The 20881-nt window shown below is 42.2% G+C and overlaps 4 protein-coding genes and 1 pseudogene across 6 annotated transcripts; all 5 read right to left on the minus strand.

The window, feature by feature from the left end:
- Nucleotides 1–2298: 2298 nt before the first annotated feature.
- On the minus strand, nt 2299–5794 carry LOC119727097 (catechol O-methyltransferase-like). The gene is made up of 4 exons (XM_038198963.1): nt 5698–5794; nt 4688–5018; nt 3461–3654; nt 2299–2931 (listed from the first exon to the last, which is right to left on the minus strand). Exons 2-4 carry the CDS (start codon nt 4842–4844, stop codon nt 2617–2619), a joined length of 666 nt encoding a protein of 221 aa, XP_038054891.1. The 5' UTR covers nt 4845–5018; nt 5698–5794; the 3' UTR covers nt 2299–2616.
- Nucleotides 5795–7770: 1976 nt separating this feature from the next.
- LOC119729367 lies at nt 7771–9631 on the minus strand (annotated as a pseudogene).
- Nucleotides 9632–11079: 1448 nt separating this feature from the next.
- Nucleotides 11080–14871, minus strand: LOC119728166 (catechol O-methyltransferase-like). 3 transcript variants are annotated; one of them, XM_038200252.1, is made up of 4 exons: nt 14681–14871; nt 14014–14211; nt 12556–12755; nt 11080–12254 (listed from the first exon to the last, which is right to left on the minus strand). In XM_038200252.1, the coding sequence occupies exons 2-4, from the start codon at nt 14201–14203 to the stop codon at nt 11943–11945; spliced, it is 702 nt and encodes a 233-aa protein (XP_038056180.1). In that variant the 5' UTR covers nt 14204–14211; nt 14681–14871; the 3' UTR covers nt 11080–11942. The 3 variants fall into 3 exon arrangements, with proteins under 3 accessions (XP_038056180.1, XP_038056182.1, XP_038056181.1); XM_038200254.1 differs by lacking the exon at nt 14681–14871 and adding an exon at nt 14590–14611; XM_038200253.1 differs by lacking the exon at nt 14681–14871 and adding an exon at nt 14418–14545.
- A 2769-nt stretch (nt 14872–17640) lies between these two features.
- Nucleotides 17641–18609, minus strand: LOC119727891 (catechol O-methyltransferase B-like; the record flags this gene model as incomplete). Its single annotated transcript, XM_038199967.1, has 2 exons — nt 17641–18044; nt 18406–18609. Coding segments are annotated over 2 exons (567 nt in total), but the record flags the coding sequence as incomplete, so codon positions are not given.
- Nucleotides 18610–18787: 178 nt separating this feature from the next.
- On the minus strand, nt 18788–20672 carry LOC119727892 (catechol O-methyltransferase-like). Its single transcript, XM_038199969.1, has 3 exons — nt 20474–20672; nt 19293–19492; nt 18788–19169 (listed from the first exon to the last, which is right to left on the minus strand). Exons 1-3 carry the CDS (start codon nt 20670–20672, stop codon nt 18858–18860), a joined length of 711 nt encoding a protein of 236 aa, XP_038055897.1. The 3' UTR covers nt 18788–18857.
- Nucleotides 20673–20881: the final 209 nt, after the last annotated feature.

A 20881-nucleotide genomic window follows, 5' to 3' on the forward strand; every position in this document is an offset into this window, starting at 1 on the left:
AAGCATGCGCAATACCAGTGAATCAGTAGTTCAAATTCCGAAATTCACACTACACCCGCCCAGCTGCGTTTTGCGCGACATCACGCAGTACGCGCGACGCGCATGCCAATGTCCTTATAAGGTAAGGAATTGTAGAGGGACATTCCATATTATAGTCAGAGGGGTGTTAGATACAACATGAAGTAAAATTGTTGAACAAAATGGTTAGCAATGTCTAGTTTTTTACTTGTTTTGATTTTTGGACGGAAACGATTATTTTTTTAAACTGAAAAAGTATTTATGAATGGGAATAAATATGTGTTAGGTCGGTATTAAACACTCCGTTTAAGACTGGTTGGAGTCTGGATGGGTGATAATTACCCATCCAGACTCCAACCGGTCTTAAACAGAGTGTTATAATACCTCCCGAACACACATTTATTCCCCTAATAATATATGCCATGTCTATTTGCGGTAATGAGTGATTTTTTAGAGTCATAGTTTTATAGAACTTTCAGAATTTTCCTTGGAGTGCATATGTTGTCTTTTAATGCAGTAGCGTTTACCTTCTTTTAATTTTGGGAAAAGTAAACTTTTTTTAGCCTGTATATATTAGAAGAGAAAATATATATATTTCAATGAAACTGAAAAAGAACAAAGTGCAATAAAATGTGTTGATAGATTAAACGGGTTGATCTACCTGGCAACGAGTTTGCGTAATTTGTATAACATTTTCCTTAAATCTGTAACACTTACCACTTTCCCGAAAGGCAAACCTAACCAAGTTTGTTCTGGCAGCTGTACAATGTACATGTACACTGATCAGACGGGAAGATGCGTGTTTTCTTGTTTGACAGTCCAAAGTTTTTTCTTTTGTCATGAACGATCGGGAAGAAAATACTTACGAAGTAATAACATGTGTTAAACTAAGTTTAAGGTTTTGCTCAATTCGCCGGACAAAATGTTGTGCCCCATACCGACGTGATACGAAAATGTACATCTCCGGGACCCCCAAAAATACATGTACATCATAAAATGATAATTTTATTGTTATTTAGGCGTGTATATATGTTGACTAAAATTATAGGTAAAGGCTAAGGACAATTTTATTTTGTCATCAAAATGAAACACAACGCACACGAATAACAGATCAACGTTGGTTTGTATAGCCCACCAACATAATGTTATTCAAATATTCAACATCGTTTTAACGACTATGTTATTGCAAGGCATTACATTTTATTACTATACTAGCTTTTTGAAAATTAAATACATATGCAATTTGAAAATTAAATACAAAACGGAACCAACTAAATTTCCCACTAGAAGCAATGATAGTTATCATCATGATACATGGATTCAGCATGAGAAAATGTTCTTATAGTGTTGCCTTCCTAAAACAGTCTACATCACAAAATTTATTGCGCATGCCCAAATCAAGAAAGGCCGACAATGTATTTTTTTTTAACGCGCGTCCCCTGTGTAATTTACTTTGTAAGACGTTAAATATCACAATGTGAACATTATAAGAAAGTGGTAAAATATTTTTCGGAGTCATATAATAGCACCTGCGTCTGTCTCCGATCGGACAGATAGAATAAATATTTTGAGAAAAATATAAATGTTAAAAAGTTCTAGCCCAAATATCAAAATGTGAACGTATAATAGGAAAGTGGTGGAATATTTTTCGGAGTCATATATCACGCAGCACCTGCGTCTGTCTGCGATATGACAGATAAAATAAATATTTTGAAATAATATTTAAAGGTATAGTCCATCATTTGTAATTTGTGCATTTCGTTCGTTTGAAGCAACAATAGTGCTCAAATTCTAAAGAAGGGTACTGAACAACTAACCTGATGAAGTTTCAGCTCAGTTTCAGCTGTATATTTCGAGAGAAACAACATTCTAGGATCTCGATTTCAAATCAAAAGTTGCTGAATCATGTTTTGAATGGGGCCTGAATTCAGCGCCCGAGACACGTTCTCACTGAGCCGATTGCAGCTACGCGATGTTGTGCACCGATCCGACGAATTAAAGCAACCGCGCGCGTGTGTGCATCGTGCCAACGCTTGCGTGCATTCGCCTATTGAAAAAAAACCAACTACATGTACTAACGGAAATTTCCAACGGTGCTTCTTAAGACGCACCGTTGGAAAGGCCTTCTTTCGCTGATTTCTTCAAAATGACAGCTTGCCAGAAAGAATAATTTCACAGGGAGTATAGTCCCCTTACTATCTTTCAACCAAGTATGTTTTTCAACAATAAATACGCCAGTTACTTTTTGGATAGCTGCAAATGATGGACTCTGGCTTTAAGTTAAAATGTGCTAGCCCATAACATAACGGACGTAACCTATAATAAATATTTTAAGTGAACATTATAAGACGGTGGTGGGATTTGTTGATGTCATATATAACAATAACACCGGCGTTCCTCTTCCACATATCAAATAGATTAAATATTTTGCATATATGAATATGTTAACAATATTTTAACCCGATGATGGACGTCATGATCTCAAATAAACGTAAATCGCAAAATTTATAGTTATAGTTTCAGAACCCATTTAATAACAACGGCATACACAAAACACTCAACACCAAAATCAGAAATCCAAGGGAAGGGGTGATTAATTTACGGGCCGAAATAGACCGATTTGGCCAGTGCATCATCCTCGTCCGTATATTGGAACTTGGAGTACTTTCGTTCCGTTTGGTACCATTCCGATGTCTCCACGTACTTCAGGTACTCCGGTGCGCCCGGCCTGATGACATTATCGGCCAAGATCACCGTGCCTTTGTGCAGGAGGCGTGTTTCCTCCAGAAGTTGGAGGTCACGCTTGTAGACGTCTTTCCAGTGGTCCAGGAACACGAAATCCAAAGTCTTCACGGAGTAGTCTTCGTGCAGGCGTTTGATGACTCTCGCGGAATCACCGACGATGAGGGTGACCTGTCAATAAATTTAAATCAATATAACAACTTAAAAACAACGAAACCTTATTTTTTGTCACGAAGAAGTGAAACCAGTGATTTTCTGATCAGTTTCAGTTGTCTTCATAATCGCCTTCACTCAAGTTTTGTTTTGTAACATGCCCATGGCCTTTCCTGTTCAACAGCTGGGTCAACTCTTCATGCTAAAGCGACTGGCCTTAAATCCCGTTTCACAAAAACTTGGGAAGGAAACTCAGTTTCGCAAAGCGTTGTCGGCAGATCAATATTCAATATAGCCCGCGTGCACGCCGTGGGCATGGGTCATTTGCACATATAACCTTTGACCCGGGTCACCGAGTGAACAAGATTCGTCCAATGAGAGCTAAAAAAGGTTGGCCCCTGGTCACGTCATCGGATAAACAAAGTAACTTCGTCCAGTGAGAGAATGAAAAGGTTGATGCAGGTCATCAGGTAAACAAAAACTGTCCAATGAAAGCACAAAGAATTAGAGGTTACCAGGCGAGCGCTCCTGTGAAATTCTTTCTCACCTTATCGTCCACCCCGGCAAACTGAATGAACTGCCGGGCGACATCGGCGTTCTTCTCATTAAATTCAACCGTCAACAACCGACTCCCTTCGGGCATGACGCTGGCGATCAGCACGGCCGAGTAGCCGAAATACGTGCCCAGCTCCAGGATGACTTTGGGCGCCAGCTCGTTGACAACTTCGCGGACTATTTCACCTGACGGGAAAATAGTGCACGGGAAAATAGTGGAAGGGAACTTTAATAAGGATATAGTGAATTGTTTTTGTTTTGCTGAAAGAACACTTACCTTGTTTGTGATCCGTGGACAGAACTTTAAAACGGTCTTTGTGTTCCAAATTCCGTACCTTAAAAAAACTACATCTGATTTGAATGATTCTTGTACTATAAAAAGAAAGCTTATTAATTGGGTTTTCATATCCTAGATTTTGAAAGTGCTACATGCAGAACGTCATTAAACATTTGGTCCTGCCATTTGGGTTTCCTTTTTTCTTTTTTCTTTTTTTGACTCGCCCTGTATTTGTTAAAATCCTGAAAGGGTCATGGTCTCGATTCACATTCACATAATTACAAATGTAGTTAAAATTTATGAACTCAGTTTGATGATCTCTTCTCACACCATAGCTTGTGTTTTCTAGGTTGTGTCTTGTGTACGTGTGTCCACGATTGTCTTTTTTCATGTGTTGTCACTGTTTTTCAAAAGCAACCGGCTTCAGGCTTTTACCTAAATGTTGTCGTAAATTAAGATCTATGTATGCAAAGGGTTCGAAATTAGCGGTAGCCCGCCTGCCAAATGCTAGTCAAAACGGCGGCGGGCTAGTCAAACTATTCCTTAAGTAGCCCGGCTGGCGAGTCAAAATATTATTGGGATACGGCAAAGATGAAAGGACAGGAAGAAATAAATCATTAAATTTAGAAAGAAAACCTCATTGTGTCTCGGTTTTTTCCAACTGTTTTAAAAGGTTATATTATTAGATCTGTTTATATTTAAAAACACTGACAAAATTGCCTCAGAATTGAGCCTGAAAATGCGCCATTTTGTATTTGAGCTAAAAAAAAAAAATGCGGGCTAGTGAAAATGCCCGCGGGCTAGTTAAGAGGCTGTTTCAGTAGCCCGGCTGGCCAGTGAACAAAAAAGTTAAGGTCGAACCCTGAAAAATGGCTTAATTAGAATAAATGTCCGAACTAGTTAATAATTTCGCGTCATACCCTCACCCCCACTCTGACATACCTTTCATGTCTCCGACGTGCATCATCCGTTCATACTTGTAGCCGTACTCGTCTGCAGTGCGTATCACGCTGGCCGCGTCTCCCTCCACCGCGTGCTGTAGGACGTAGGCGAGCATCTTGCCGGCCCGCTCGGTCATCGCTTCCGCTTCCTCCACCATGACTACCGTACTCTTGAAAATTGTCCTGTTCCGTACCGTCGTTGTGCTTTTGAAACTTGATAACTTGGAAATCCTTTGTGTGTGAGGACTTTTGAGCAGTGGGCTGCCTTCGGTAACAATAACCCCAAGGACCAGAGAACAACTCGGAGCTCAGAAGGTTTTCGTGTGCAAACCCTAAGGGACATGTCGAGAAATAGTTAAGAAGAAGTTAAGTCCAAACAACATGAACAGAAGATGGGATCAATAACAAATAAGGGTCCTCAGAAGTCAAACTAAGATATGTGTGGGTGCTAGTGTCACGCTGACAGTACCATAAAATTAAAACCATCTAAGGAATGAAAACCTATAGATGTCCATAGGCCTATACGACGATAATTATGCGTTTGTTGGATAGCACCCGAAAAACGTTTGCTTGCTGCATGCTTTTAGCAGTTTTGAGCGTAACGTGAAGTGACTTCACGGAAATATATCTTCCAACGAGGAGTAACAGGTTTCAAATAAGTTTTAATTTAATTTTAGTTGATGGGAGCGTCTGGTTCCTAATTCCAACAGTATTGCATACGGAATTGCAGGGACAATATCGAGTAGACAGTATTGTATACATTGTAGTACAATTCAAGTGTTCATTAATACATCACTCTTTCGTGCGGGGCAAGTGCGGTATTTTTGGGAAAATCAACATATTGTAGAGGGCAGCTGTAGTGTTATTTTGAAAATGGCACCAAGTCCTACAATATGACCCAGGTAACCCCCCGCTCCCATATGGTAGAAATTTCGCTCTTCGAAAGTGATTTTGTTCTTACAATAAAAGCGAGAGGTATATAGTTTATATAGTATTAATTATATTACTCACGCAGTTCTGAGTGCAGATGGTGGCAAGTTCGTCAGCAGCAACCGCGCCCCGTCTGCTCTGAGCTATGGCTATAGCTAGTGTGACGTCTAGTAGTGACAGTGGCAATATAGTTTGTTTTCGAATCACGTAGGCCTCTAATTGTATGGTCCAACGACCTTCGGTTATTCATTGTCCAGTCAGGCTGAGTTTCGCCACAAATCGAGGTCGGGCATGTACCGATACATTGTGACCCCGTGTACGTACAAAGGCCAGTTCCGGTCAGTAGTTTATCCTCGACCCTCCATTATCTGCGCTGACTGCGCAGGTAACGCTTGCATACGCGCGCGCGTTCTCAGACACAAATAATTGAAGGTGAGTGCGTATAGAAAAAGGACCGCGTAGCTTTAGGGGGTCGGACGATACACTGCGAACGATCGGGGCGGGGACTCAGCTGAAAAGACGTCTACAGTTATACACATATTAACCAAAACGCCTCGCTCTTTGATTCTTTTTTTTTTGAACGTGTCATTAGTGCCATATAAAAATTTGTTTTTCATTTTGATAAATGAACGGCGCACTTTTCGCTGCCTCTACGAATACGTGTACTCTGATCGGACAAGGCATGCAGTGCTTCTTTGACGAGCGGTGAGAATATTTTTTATGGTTGAGCCATAACATTTCTGTGATCTTTGGACGCGTCTTCAGGCATTCTTGAGCCCCAATTTCTCAGCTATAAGATTGTAGTGTCTCTCCTCAAGTCCTGGAGGAAGCCGACGAAGACTAGTCCAAGACCGAACTAGAAATCCTCCCGCAAAGTTGGGATAATGTATTCCAATTAATATCCGTGATATAGCATGCATCCGTTGGCCGACGCTGGAAAACGTTGTCCGACGTGTCCGAACTGTTCGCATGCATGGATATTAGCGTTAAGTTTTTTTCCCGTCAGGCAAACGCTTAACCAACGCGTTGGGCAAGCACAATATATAGACCCGTATAGGAAGCCTTGCGTGGACATTTTAGTAAAAGTGGATTGTTTTTTATAAAAAGGCTTACGATCAATATGTCGTTATTGCTGGAAACGTGGTAACAAGGCATGGATTTAAAGTTACCAAGAGCCAGTTAAAGCATTTGGAAATCATTTATTTTGTTTTGCCAGTTATTAAAATATAAAAAATAGACGATTAAAAATTGGACCCATGTCAAATTCGGGTCGAGTCGTTCTACTGGACGTAGATACAGTAAATATAGGCTTTCCTTATGGTACCTTTTGACATAACATAATATGCAAGATGGTGATTTGTGCAGCAGTGAGGGATTGGGAGGGGTAAGGGGTAGGTGATCTAAATCATGAAGAAAAAAACGTACGTAGCATATGCCTGCCCCCCCCCCCCCCCCCCCCCCCCCCCCCCATGCAGCTAAAGCTAGATCGCCCCTGCTGCAGCGTTCATAAATACGAGAAAAAAGAAACCGGTGATGTATTGTGAAAGTCAGGGCGGTAAGGTGAATACGCATTCAAATCCTGGACCTTGAACAATAGAGGACAGTAGGGTTCACGATTGACAAAAAGGTCCACGATTGAGATTCGTGTACAAAACCAATGCGAGCTGCTGCTTACAAAACAAACAAAAGAAGGACAATAGGGGGTCCACGATTGCAGGTGTACACGCACTTGCGTTTGTTTATGGTGTAAATCGAGGACACACACGTGCAACATCATCGATGAATGGAGGACAGAAACCAAATCGAGGACTCCTTGGTTGGAAAACGTGTACAAAACCAATGAGGAGCTGTTGCGAAAAAGTTCAAGTACAAACAAAGGAAAAGGGAAGAGGAACAAAAGAAAATCCTCTATTTACACCATAAACAAACGTCGGTACAAGCATTACATTCACTGTGTGGACTTTCGAACAAAAGATGTCCACATAGACCAGATAGCAGCGACGTTGTGTGGACTGGCCCACGTCCACACAATGTTTCTCCTCTCTGGTAAACAGGTTTAGAGGCATTTTGGGGTTAGTTTTTATCCGTGGCCAAATGAAGAGAAACACTAGAGGGAATCATAAAAAAACCAAATTGGGTTGAAAGAAATTTCACAGTTTGAGAAAAAATGACTTTTTTTCTCTGGTTTTCTGAACTACTCGAAACAAAGGAATGTCCACACTAGGTATGTAAAACTGGGTGTGTGTGTGGGGGGGGGGATATAATTTTAATTCAATAAGGGGATGCTCCAACCCCCAGCCTTAATATTGACAATGTTCAAAACTGGGACTTTCGGGTCCAGCTTAAGGCTCCGTTCAGGCTGAGTAGATTGATTTGCCAAGGGCGTCTTCCATATTAGAATACTCAAGCTTAGCTTGTATCAACTCTGTCTGATATCTCCCCGAGTTTTGGACGTACTCCAGGTAATCTGGGATCCCCGGAACTTTGAGGTTGTCCGCCATAACGACGGTTCCCTTCCTCAACAAGCCCTGCGACTCGAGGAGTTTCAAGTCCCTCAGGTACTCGGTCTTCAGGTGGTCGATGAAGACGAAATCCAAGGTGTCCACCGAGAAATCATCACGCAGGTCTGGGATGGCGTCTTCGATGGCGATTTCTTGTTAACGATAGTAATCTGCAGAATGCATGGAAGACGCAAAGTAGGTTTTGTAGATTTGACAAAATAAAAAAAATATTGCACCCTCCCAATATTGCAACTAGCTTGTTGGAAGAGATCACTGAGAAAGCAATACTTTACCTTCTGGGAGACTTGTGGTCCTGCCAGATCGATAAACTCCTCGGCTACCTCCTTGAGTGTCTCATCAGCCTCGAGGGTGATGAACCGGCTTCCTTCGGGTAGAACACTCGCCATGAGCACCGCCGAGTAGCCGCAGTATGTGCCCAGCTCCAGACACGTCATAGGGGCCAACTCCTGGACCACCTTGCGCACTATAGCACCTGATGATGAAGTGAAGGGGGAAAAGAGAGAGTGAACATTCACAAGATGAGCTTAAAATTATTATGACCCTATGAGTTAGGCCTATTTATCGTTAGTTCCTGTGCCTCTGATGTTGGTAACGAAAAATTAGGGATTGTAATTTTATATTCAATATAGGGTTTTGTACTCGGCAACGTATTTTGTAAAAACTATATACTATCAGTGTTGTTCCGAGTGATTGTGAGAAAAAAATGACAAACTACAAGGGTGGGATTCGAACCCACGACCTCCTGCTTACTTGTGCAGGCGTGACTCCCGAGGTTGCCGGTGGGTACCGCAACTAAAATTACATCTCATGAATAATAATTGTTTTTGTATGTAATGTACTCAGTGCAGTGTTGCCTAAGGGCTCCGCAAGCTAGTCGAACCCACAACATCCTGTTTACTTGTGCAGTCGTCTTACCACTCGACAACCGAGTAACATATACAGGATACCTATCATCTCCAATATACGTGAATGGGACTGGCGATTCTGATCTTCAAGCAGTGTAACTCACATCAGGAATTGGCTTGCACTGATGTATGAAAACTTACAAATCGGAGAATGGGATCTACACTAGATGAGAAAAAAAAATGACCTTTCTCGTCTCCAACGTGCATCATTCGACGATCCTTCTCGACACAGTACTTGTCGGCTGCAGCCAGCAGGGCAACAGGGTCTCCAGTGATGTCTGTCACCCGTCATCCTTGAGGTAGGCTAACATCTTCTGGGCCCTACCGACATAATCCTGCGCAAATTCCTGCATCACAGCGTCCATAGATATGTCCTCCGTTGCCATCCTTGCACCCTGGAATATTTATGTCTGAGGATGCTGCGTGAATTATGTAGGGCTTCACTTATGTACTGGCTTTTCGTTTTCTACATTATTAAATACATGTATCTGGAACGTACTATCTACCGATAGGAAATTAAATGGCGTCCAGTGTTTGTAGACCATGCAGGAGAGTTCAAGTTGATAAGACAAGGGTAAGGTCTAGCATTTATAGGCTGAGGGCGTAATCAGGCACGTGTACCCGGGAGGGGTGCCCACCGCACCCCACGTTTTTCAAATGTTCGTTTTTCCACAGCTGTAGGCTACTGGTGTTTATGTGCACGGGTTGGTCCGAGGTCTTAATTGAGTCATTAACGCATCACTCACTTGAAGTCCTGTGTATTATGGGTCCGGCTATTACTGTTTTTCTTTTCAAGAGCGGGATCGCATAGGCGCCAGCGGACTCGGGGCTTGAAAGTTTGCGTCGCTTCGAATGCATGCAATAATTTGTGAGAAACCATAGCATAAAGGATGTAGTCTTTAATTCATCGAAAATCAAATTCACTCCCTGCTCTGCCCCGCCCTACTCTGCCCCGCCCTGCTCAGCCCCTCCCTGCTCAGCTCCGCCCTGCTCAGCCCCTCCCTGCTCAGCTCCGCCCTGATCAGCTCCGCCCTGGTCAGCCCCACCCTGCTATTAAAGCCAATCCCGTTTGTGTGCAAACGTCACTGGACTGCGGATCCAAATTTTAAGCAACAAAGAAATTGCGCAGTCACTTTTTGTGCAGTGGCGTAGTATATTACCAAAGGTCTCATTTGCAGGTGCAGCTCAGTTAGGGGCCTCATTTTCTGGAGGTAGACCCTCGAAAAGCGTTAATTCTTGAGGGAACTTTTTGGGGGGCAAATTCCGAGCGAGGAAAAAAGAGGCCTCGAGCTATTGTGGATGGGGGGTGCCTTATTCGAACCTTATTCTCAATTCGGACTATCGAACCTTATTGTCGATTCGGACTATCGAACCCCATCGTCTATTCGGACTATCGAACCTTCGTATCATTTAACCTTATTCTATTTTCGGTCTAATGGGCCCATCGGACCTTCGGACTATCGAACCCTCGGACTATTGAACCTTCGGACTAACGACCCTTCGGACTAATGACCCTTCGGACTAAAGAACCTTCGGACTATATCGAACTTTCGGACTATAACCGGACACGCGAGCTTTGAAACTTGCAAAAAGTAGATAGGCCTGTAGCACCTCCAAATAATTGTCTAGCGCACGTGCGAGCTGCCCAAACTCAGTCATCCTCACCGTGCACGGTACAAACCGATTTGCAGCCCGACCATGCACGAGTTAATGATAGTTTTGATTTATTTTGCATAACTCAAACAAAAATATTACCTGAATTCAAACATGAAAGTACTGCACACTGTCTGATTTTTTTATAGGCTTGAAGAGAATCGAAAATAGTAGGCCATTGATATCGAAGGGATGTAAACTGCGATGCTGCGTATGGGTCATTGTTACCGGCCAGGTGCCCGGTACCATGGAGCTGCAGCTCCATGCTGGTAAGACGGTAGGGTCAGCTTTATGACCCGCAAAATCACAGCGTTAATTGCAATGTCACGGTCCATCTATTTTGGACCCAGAGTAAAGTACAACAGATAACAGACGCTATGGCGTTATGTCCCTTAAATCGTGATTCTTTTTTAAATGGCCTAAAAGTTTAACGATAAGAAAAAAATAACAATGAAATATGAATGCTTACATGTAATGCTCAATCGTCCACACTGATTAATGCTCTCAAAAAAAGACTGATTAACTTGGGTCCAGAATGACAAATGTATTTTCTTACAATCAGATATTTAGATTCAATACAAACTGTTCATATATCCTTGGTGTGTAGCACGATACCGGTAGCGGATTGTTTTGTTGTTGAACGAATTTGTTTTCCCATCCCAGTAATTAACCAGTCAGTTTCATTCATAAGGACATTCAAAATGTCTCCAAGTGCACTTCTTCAAGAGGTGGATTACATGCATACATTATTTTGGTGCGCAGGCATATTATAATGTGGTAAATGCATCGATGTGACATTACTGGAGGGACAATTTTTTTAAAACCACTTAGCAATCGATCATTCTAAAATTGTGACTCAGAATTAGAAACCACAAACAATATCCCGTCAGAGAATGAATGTTTTTTAACAAGTTAATACTAATTCCGAGTTGGAAAAGAAGAGACGAGAAAAAAAATGAAATTAATGAATTCAGAACCAGGTAAAACAGTGAGCTTCCCTATCTACGGAGCCTTTATAATTTAATGCCCTATGAGAGAAAAAAACACAATAATGGCCCTTGAAATTCCGTTAGTTTAATGTTAATAGCACCACACTTCTGCCCCATCCACGATCAAAAACCCTAAACTCCCGTACCAGTTCCTTGATCCCGTACAACAATCTATGAGAAATCGCAACCGTATACAATCACATCGCACAACAGGAGAAAACAAAACAGCCCAAATTTCGAGCATTATATGTTTTTCTTTAGCCTGAGTAGATTGATTTGGCAACGGCATCTTCCCTGTCAGAATACTCCAACGTAGAGTGGAACAACTCAGTTTGATATTTCTCCGAGTTTTGTACGTACTCGAGATAGTCCGGAGCTCCAGGGTAAATCATATTGTCGGCTAGGATAACGGTTCCTTTCCTCAGCAGACCGTGGGACTCCAGGAGTTTCAGGTCCCTGACGTACAGCTCTTTCCAGTGATCGATGAAGACGAAATCCAAGGTGTCCACCGAGAAATCCTTACGCAGATTTGGGATGACATCTTCGGATTTCTTGACAACAAGGGTAACCTGTGTAATAGATATGCAATAATAAGACTTCTACACAACTGTGGCAGAGACAGGACTTATAACCGAGAGCTGAACGTTTTATATTATGGCCAAGAAAGGTTTGGTGCTTAGAAAATGTGTTCTTATTCTTCCATGGGTTCACACATCTAATAAAATTATGTACATGAAAAAAAGTAAGACTGCTGCAAACTGCTTACTGACTGGATGAACCTGAAGCTCACAACCAATCGTTGATTAGGTTTTTCGAAAATAATTTTCAAAAATGTAGTTGAGAAGTGATAAATTGACAAGGAGGCAATACCTTATCGCTGACTTGAGCTCCCGCAAGCTCGATAAACTCCTTCGCAACTGCCGCGTGCGTCTCATCAGCTTCAAGGGTGATGAAGCGGCTTCCTTCGGGTAAGGCACTCGCCATGAGCACCGCCGAGTAGCCGCAGAATGTGCCGAGCTCCAGGCACGTCATAGGGGCCAACTCTTGAACCACCTTGCGCACTATAGCACCTGATATGGTGAAGAAAAAGAGGACATTCTCAAGTGGGAAGATGAAGACCAAAATCAAGTGGTCTCTTTGATAAATATGGAAGTAGGCCTACGTGTAAATCAACTAGCTTAAGTAAGATTTGAGGCTTTGCATGGTGAAGATACTAAATAATGAAAGGTTTGCGGAAACACCATGTGCGAATAATTTCTCAACTAAGAGAATGGTTCTGAAAAGAACCAGAGGTATAAACTCGACGTTCCGGTCAGTATGCTCTGACCGTCTTCAGGAGAGTGCCTAAACTCTAAGAAAGTGAATACTGAAGTAGCAAAAGGCGAAATCAATGGGCACTAAGCTTGCTCTAGGATCCTGTCTACTTGGCATCCTCACAGGATGCAACTTCACAGTCACACTCCATTGATTTCGCCTTTTGCTACTTAAGTATTCACTTTCTTAGAGTTTAGGCACTCTCCTGAAGACGGTCAGAGCATACTGACCGGAACGTCGAGTTTATACCTCTGGTTCTTTTCAGAACCATTCTCTCAACTAGCTTAACCAAACCTCTAAAACTGATTTGAGACAGGGAATTTAATAACACAGGTTTTACAAAGAGAATTCTTTTCAAGCGCCACCATGTGTTGAATCATAGCCAGTGGTTATCTCAGCAGTCATGAATAATCATACAGACCCACTGGAGTTGACTTAGGGCCAGTTCGTTATGTAACAGATTTGCACAGCGTCTTGAGTGCATACATCCTGTACGTGTACAAATATATGCTGTGCAAGTTAGTACAATGTACAGTGCAGTGTTAACCATGCCTCATGTAAAATGTATTTGCAGGCTGTGCTGGACATTCTATGAAATGTGGAATTTGGCTTGTTTTAATTCCCAAACCGGGAACTTGTTTTGTTAATGAAAGGCCTATATGTATATCATTAAACTGCTTCTTGATGTTGTCTGTGTGTTACTTAATCAAGTCAAAGGTCTTTAAAAAGCACACCATTATTCATTAACACAAAATTAACTTACTATAGAGTATTTCTGATGTATTAAAAAAGAAAGAAATAGATGGATGTCTTCCGGAACTTGAGATGACCTTCACACATGAGCTCACTGCAATGTCGTAGAACTTGCTTTCACCGTTGTGTTACATTAAAAATCTGAGAATGTGTATTGGACCCCGAAGGTCTAGCCGTTCAGAACTACACTGTCATCAAAGAAGTGTATTTAATTACCAGAACTTGATCTCACGTTTTTCTGTGTGACATCAAAGGGCCTACCTTTCTTGTCTCCAACGTGCATCATTCTAGTCTTGTAGCAGAACTCGTCCGTAGCGGCCAGCAGGGCGGCAGGGTTGCCTCTGATCTCAGCGGCTCGCTCCTTGAGGTAGGCAAGCAACCTGTCTTGTTTTCGGACGGAGGCGTCCATGGAGGACGGACTAGTGTCGGACTTCGGCTGGGTTGTTGCCATTCTTGACTCTATAGTATGTCAAACAAAGAGATTTTAAAATGTATGATACTGCTTAGCGCCCCCCCCCCTCCCCCCAATCGTCGTCTATGATGCCCTCCCTGCCCCGTCCAGCCCCTTCGCCGCTTTGTCAAATACTGGCAAGTTAAAGCCGCGATGGCCTTAATGTAAGGCTACAGCGCAACTACACGACACCCCCTCCCCCACTCTTCCGTACACTTCAAAACTGCACGGTGTTACTGATCGTGTGTGATCCGGTGGTGGTAATTTAACACCGTGATTTGTGGAGCTATCAAAATTGGTGAATTTCTTTTCAGTTGCTGAAATATTCTGCTCAATACAGCTGCAATATTTACACGAAAAAAAGATAAGGACACGCGAGCAAATACCTAGCGTACGCACACTTATGTAGGCGAGCTACATAAGTCCATGGCATGATCACTGTTGCTTTATTTTGCATAACTCAAACAAAAGTATTACCAGGATACGAACTGGAAGGTACTACACTGCCTTCTCTCCCTCTGAAGTTTTAGGAGCTGGAAGAATCGAAAATAAAGGGCCGCTGTAAACTGCTGCCTATTTTTGTTGCCAGCCGTCGTACAATGAGGTGCCTCGTGGTGTATGTACGATATAGGCCTACATGTACAGTGCAGTTGCATTTAATTGTAGCCAACGGGTTCACTCATATCAGATAGGCCCGATTGCGTGTGACCTATAAACACGTGATTTATTTCATTTAAACCATTGCTATGACGTCACACTATTGTTAAAAGTGTGGTGATTCGGAACGACGAATCTTTAGTAAAGTGTGGATTCGGAATTTCGAATCCACACTTTGAACACGTCGGACAATTATTGTTCTCCATAATGAACCTGAATAGGGGGTGACTGTCTGCGTGAAAATTTGTTTTCCGAAACTTACCAATGCATCTTCACTGTCACATTCGCCACCGTCACTGCAAAGTCTACTTTAAGTCAGAAAGAAATCGTCGTCTGAACTATCCATTTTGTCGTAATTGTGTACGAAGTCTATGGAGAGTCATTCAAGTATTTCCTAACAAAATTTGAAACATTTCTCAGTCCCAGATTCATGTCTTATCATCATTTTTGCAACGAATGACCTTCATTGAGATGATATATGAAGAAAAAAGTGGCGTCAGGTTGCAACATTCTTTCCAATACTTCTGTTGACGCAAAATAGGACAGGTTGCCTTGTCTTTGTGCTGAGGTTCACTGGGAATCAGATTTCGTCGTGACGCAACCTCGTTTTGACTTAAATTTACGCAATTTCATAACACCTTTATATGACTATAGATTGTTTATAATGTAATTTGAATCTTAACTTAAGGCAGTATTACAACATCTCCATGTGATTTTAAGTGTTTATAGTGTATTTCGAGTAATTCATGGGAATTTGGCAGATTTTTGATAAATCTGACAGATTTTTGAAGTGCATTTAGCAGAATTTGGCCATGACCTTACGGTCACCCTGACTACTGTTGTCGCTCAGTAGATATTTAGTTCTGATCAGAACTTGTCCTGCATTATCGACTTTCGCTGAGTAGTTGTAGTTCTGCTAAGAACTAATGCCGCTCAAAGTGACTCGTTCAAACTGAGCATAACATTTGCGCTTAAAGTTGTATATGCGCTTTTCGCCGGGTGTGGGCGGCACCTTGAAAAATAGATTTCTCTGAGCTGCCTGCTAGTAAGCTCGTGGCTTGGGAACCAACGCATGGCAGACGAGAGCCTGGACGCCCAAGGACAACTATGCTAATGACGTTGATGCAGGATGCAGGAGTCGAGACGAAGGAAGAGTTGGCCAGTTGCATGGAGTCAAGGGAGGTGTGGCGCGTCAGGCATCGTTCCCGCCTCAAGACGGCCTCACGGCAACGTCTCGAGCCGACTTGATGATGATGATGATCATCATCAGTACAGAGGCTAATTAACCAGCCATTTTTTTCAGTTATGACTTTCAAATATTTCCAAGTGACCTTCTGCAAAAATTATACTAAAATCAGGTTTGATTATTTCCATAATCGCACAATTTAAAAACAACGTATCATGAACGTTTTAAACTATCATCATTAACAGGCGGCTTTATGCAAAAAACTGCAGGTTTAGTCAACAAGAACGATAATGGATGCAAGGTAGTAAACATGTATTCATAATTCAAAAATGCATAAAATACTATACAAAAAACCCCAAATACTCTTTAACAAAAAAACAAACATATGGTACGTATATTTTGTATGTAAAAAAAATCTATGGGAAGTTCAAAGTTAAGGCATAAGTATGACAATCCATGCCTGAATATTAAAGGCAAATTTATTAAATATTTCATTAGCATCAGCTTTAAAGCTACAAAAACAAAAGTACCCATGCTACGGTTTTAAAGCAAGTTTTAAGTGTACCCATTTGTAGTTTATCTTCATAATTTTAATTACAAAGCAAGGTCCTTATTATTGAAAGAGAATTATCGGTGTATTTATGGTTAATACAGACGAAAACGTGTTTCGTGTTCAAAAAGTTGTGCATGATTTTCACTATTTTCTGTAAGTTTAATGCACTGAGATGAAACTTCAACAGGTTAGATTTTGGGCATTCCTCTTTGGGTTTTGAGTTGTGTTATTAGAAACGAACACAATGCATGCAAGCCAAATGATCCAATATGCCAAAATATAACTAAATAGGCCTAGGCCTAAATGAAGTCTTTTCTTTTTCATTTTTAGAAGTATCTATGTGGGTTTTTTTTAGAAGTATAGTGCATTTTAGTAATGCCGTGTATATTATGTACAAGTTTTTAGGCTTCCTGAGAATATTTTGATCACATTTATATTGCAATCCTCTATCGGTTTTCAAAAAATTGTATCCGTAGTGTAGCGCCTTAGAGCATTTTATTTATGATTAAAACGCGTTATAAAATGTTCAATGTTGTATTATAACTAAATGTACCATTATAGGGAGACACCTCATCGTTATTTTTTTCGATAATAGGGAGACATCGGCTTTTTGGGAGACACAGTCATAACTGTTTCCCTAATGGCACAGCTCCCCTTAAGAGGCAACATTTTATTATTGCAATTAGGTTATATTTGTTGCTCTTGGTCTAATTAGTAAAAATACCGAAATTCGTGGAAAAAGGACAAGGAAAAATTGGGTTAGGTCCATGGGCGTCGCGAGGGGGGGGGGGGCAAGGGGGGGGCACGTGCCCCCCTGGGAAAGCCAAAAAAAAAAAAAATGAAAAAAAAAAGAGAAAAAAGAGAAAAAAAGAAAATAAGAAGAGGCGCGAAGTCATAGTGGTGTAAATTTAATGGTGGGGGGGGGGGCAAAATGTCCCTGCCCCCCTCTAAAACTGATAAATCGAGAATGTGTTGAGAAATACAGGAATTTTTGGGCAAAAATATGTTATGCCCCCTCTAGAAAAATCCTGGCGACGCCCATGGTTAGGTCACATTTAAGTTTGAAAAATTTGTGTAAAAGTCTATGGGAGAGTCTCCCTATTCACCCATTCCCGGTTATTATTGTCGGTTATTAAACCTTGATATACTGACTTAGCTAAAGCGTCTTCCATGTCGGAATATTCCAGAGTGGAGTGAATCAACTCGGTCTGATACTTGTCCGAGCTTTGTACATATTCCAGATAGTCTGGGGCACCTGGGATGATCATATTGTCGGCTAGGATAACGGTTCCTTTCCTCAGCAGACCGTGGGACTCCAGGAGTTTGAGGTCCCTCAGGTACAGCTTCTTCCAGTGGTCGATGAAGACGAAATCCAAGGTGTCCACCAAGAAATCTTCACGCAGAGTTGGGATGACGTCTTCGGACAGCTTGCCAACAATAGTAATCTGTGTTAAATTATAAAACAGGAAGGAATTATAATGAACTATGTATGTGAACGGTGGATAGCACTTTTGCACCACTCGTGTCGGAGCACGTTCCAAGACTAATTCGAGGCAGTATACAGCTCGACATGCTGCCATTTTTGGCACAAAGCTGCTGAAATTAATCTCAGTAACATTTCTGCTCTCACAGGTACCCATTTGCTCCCGGATGGGCATTAGCATAGTGACAAACTTGCCTTGCACAAGGACACACACACCACAGCCCCATAGGCTGGACTCGAGCCCACAAACTGCGGAATTACCCACAGATCTTTTGTTTGATGCTCCAGCCTCCAGAACGCACTCCAGATAGCTTCCCACTTACCTTGTCACTTATTTCAGTTCCCGCTAGTTTGATAAACTGCCTGGCAACTTTTAAACTTCCTTCTTGAGCTTCGAGGGTGATGAAGCGGCTTCGTTTGGGTAGGACACTCGCCATCAGCACCGCTGAGTAGCCGCAGTATGTGCCCAGCTCCAGGCACGTCATAGGGGCTAACTCTTCGACTATACCTCGCAAAATTGGACCTTTTGGGAATCATACAGTGAAAAAAAAATTGGGTGGAAAGAGTTTTCACAGTTTAAAAAAAAATGAGTTTTTTTCACTGGTTTTCTGAACTACACGAAAACAAAGGAATGTCCACACTAGGTATGTAAAACTGTGTGTGTGTGTGGGGGGGGGGGATATAATTTTAATTCAATAAGGGGATGCTCCAACCCCCAGCCTTAATATTGACAATGTTCAAAACTGGGGCTTTCGGGTCCAGCTTAAGGCTCCCTTCAGCCTGAGTAGATTGATTTGCCAAGGGCGTCTTCCATCTCGGAATATTCAAGCTTAGCTTGTATCAACTCGGTCTGATATCTCCCCGAGTTTTGGACGTACTCCAGGTAATCTGGGATCCCCGGAACTTTGAGGTTGTCCGCCATAACGACGGTTCCCTTCCTCAACAAGCCCTGCGACTCGAGGAGTTTTAAGTCCCTCAGGTACTCGGTCTTCAGGTGGTCGATGAAGACGAAATCCAAGGTGTCCACCGAAAAATCATCACGCAGGGCTGGGATGGCGTCTTCGGATTTCTTGTTAACGATAGTAATCTGCAGAATGCATGGAAGACGCAAAGTAGGTTTTGTAGATTTGACAAAATAAAAAAAATATTGCACCCTCCCGATATTGCAACTAGCTTGTTGGAAGAGATCACTGAGAAGGCAACACTTTACCTTCTGGGAGACTTGTGGTCCTGCCAGATCGATGAACTCCTCGGCTACCTCCTTGAGTGTCTCATCAGCCTCGAGGGTGATGAACCGGCTTCCTTCGGGTAGAACACTCGCCATGAGCACCGCCGAGTAGCCGCAGTATGTGCCCAGCTCCAGACACGTCATGGGGGCTAACTCCTGGACCACCTTGCGCACTATAGCACCTGATGATGAAGTGAAAGGGGAAAAAAGAGAGCGAACATTCACAAGATGAGCTTAAAATTATTATGACCCTATGAGTTAGGCCTATTTATCGTTAGTTCCTGTGCCTCTGATGTTGGTAACGAAAATTTAGGGATTGTAATTTTATATTCAATATAGGGTTTTGTACTCGGCAACGTATTTTGTAAAAACTATATACTATCAGTGTTGTTGCGAGTGATTGTGAGGAAAAAATGACAAACTACAATGGTGGGATTCGAACCCACGACCTCCTGCTTACTTGTGCAGGCGTGACCCCCCGAGGTTGCCGGTGGGTACCACAACTAAATTACATCTCATGAATAATAATTGTTTTTGTATGTAAGGCCAAAAAAATAAATAAGTCGGTCTCTGGTCAGCGCGCGCGTCGATTTTAATCATGCGCGTCAATCTTTTTTTTTTCCAAAATGTTCCGCGGTAGCTCCAACAGCGCCCTCTATTGCCGCACCTCCTCAATTTTTTTTACCAAAGAGCACCAAGGAATGGGAAATTGCACCAAGGCAAATGATCGTGAGCACCAAGGCAAATTATGGAGGACACCAATGTACATGAGGACACCAAGTAGCAAAATAGTACCCCACCTTGTCTGTACAATCCAAGCTTGAAGAAAAAGAAAAAAAAAGCCGCGTCCCCGCGTCAATTCCGGAACTTTGGTCTGACCAGAGACCGAATATTTTTTTGGGGCCTAATGTACTCAGTGCAGTGTTGCCTAAGGGCTTCGCAAGCTAGTCGAACCCACGACATCCTGTTTACTCGTGCAGTCGTCTTACCACTCGACAACCGAGTAAAATATACAGGATACCTATCATCTCCAATATACGTGAATGGGACTGGCGATTCTGATCTTCAAACAGTGTAACTCACATCAGGAATTGGCTTGCACTGATGTATGAAAACTTACAAATCGGAGAATGGGATCAACACTAGATGAGAAAAAAAATGACCTTTCTCGTCTCCAACGTGCATCATTCGACGATCCTTCTCGACACAGTACTTGTCGGCTGCAGCCAGCAGGGCAACAGGGTCTCCAGTGATGTCTGTCGCCCGTTCCTTGAGGTAGGCTAACATCTTCTGGGCCCTACCGACATAATCCTGCGCAAATTCCTGCATCACAGCGTCCATAGATATGTCCTCCGTTGCCATCCTTGCACCCTGGAATATTTATGCCTGAGGATGCTGCGTGAATTATGTAGGGCCTACTGGCTTTTCGTTTTCTACATAAATACATGTATCTGGAACGTACTATCTATACCGATAGGAAATTAAATGGCGTCCAGTGTTTGTAGACCATGCAGGAGAGTTCAAGTTGATAAGACAAGGGTAAGGTCTATCATTTATAGGTTGACGGCGTA

This window comes from Patiria miniata, unplaced genomic scaffold, assembly GCF_015706575.1.
Source record: "Patiria miniata isolate m_02_andy unplaced genomic scaffold, ASM1570657v1 HiC_scaffold_20, whole genome shotgun sequence".
Lineage (NCBI taxonomy): Eukaryota > Metazoa > Echinodermata > Asteroidea > Valvatida > Asterinidae > Patiria > Patiria miniata.

What these genes read in the sequence shown, in the direction of transcription:
- LOC119728166 (XM_038200252.1), bottom strand. Translation starts at nt 14,203, where the DNA reads ATGGCAACAACCCAGCCGAAGTCCGACACTAGTCCGTCCTCCATGGAC. An exon ending in GCACGTTGGAGACAAGAAAG is followed by an intron (nt 12,756 to 14,013) that starts GTAGGCCCTTTG and finishes TCACCATATCAG; the next exon opens with GTGCTATAGTGCGCAAGGTG. An exon ending in GAGCTCAAGTCAGCGATAAG is followed by an intron (nt 12,255 to 12,555) that starts GTATTGCCTCCT and finishes TCTATTACACAG; the next exon opens with GTTACCCTTGTTGTCAAGAA.
- LOC119727097 (XM_038198963.1), bottom strand. Translation starts at nt 4,844, where the DNA reads ATGGTGGAGGAAGCGGAAGCGATGACCGAGCGGGCCGGCAAGATGCTC. An exon ending in GCACGTCGGAGACATGAAAG is followed by an intron (nt 3,655 to 4,687) that starts GTATGTCAGAGT and finishes TTTTCCCGTCAG; the next exon opens with GTGAAATAGTCCGCGAAGTT. An exon ending in TTGCCGGGGTGGACGATAAG is followed by an intron (nt 2,932 to 3,460) that starts GTGAGAAAGAAT and finishes ATTTATTGACAG; the next exon opens with GTCACCCTCATCGTCGGTGA.
- LOC119727892 (XM_038199969.1), bottom strand. Translation starts at nt 20,672, where the DNA reads ATGGCAACGGAGGACATATCTATGGACGCTGTGATGCAGGAATTTGCG. An exon ending in GCACGTTGGAGACGAGAAAG is followed by an intron (nt 19,493 to 20,473) that starts GTCATTTTTTTT and finishes CTTCATCATCAG; the next exon opens with GTGCTATAGTGCGCAAGGTG. An exon ending in GACCACAAGTCTCCCAGAAG is followed by an intron (nt 19,170 to 19,292) that starts GTAAAGTGTTGC and finishes TGCATTCTGCAG; the next exon opens with ATTACTATCGTTAACAAGAA.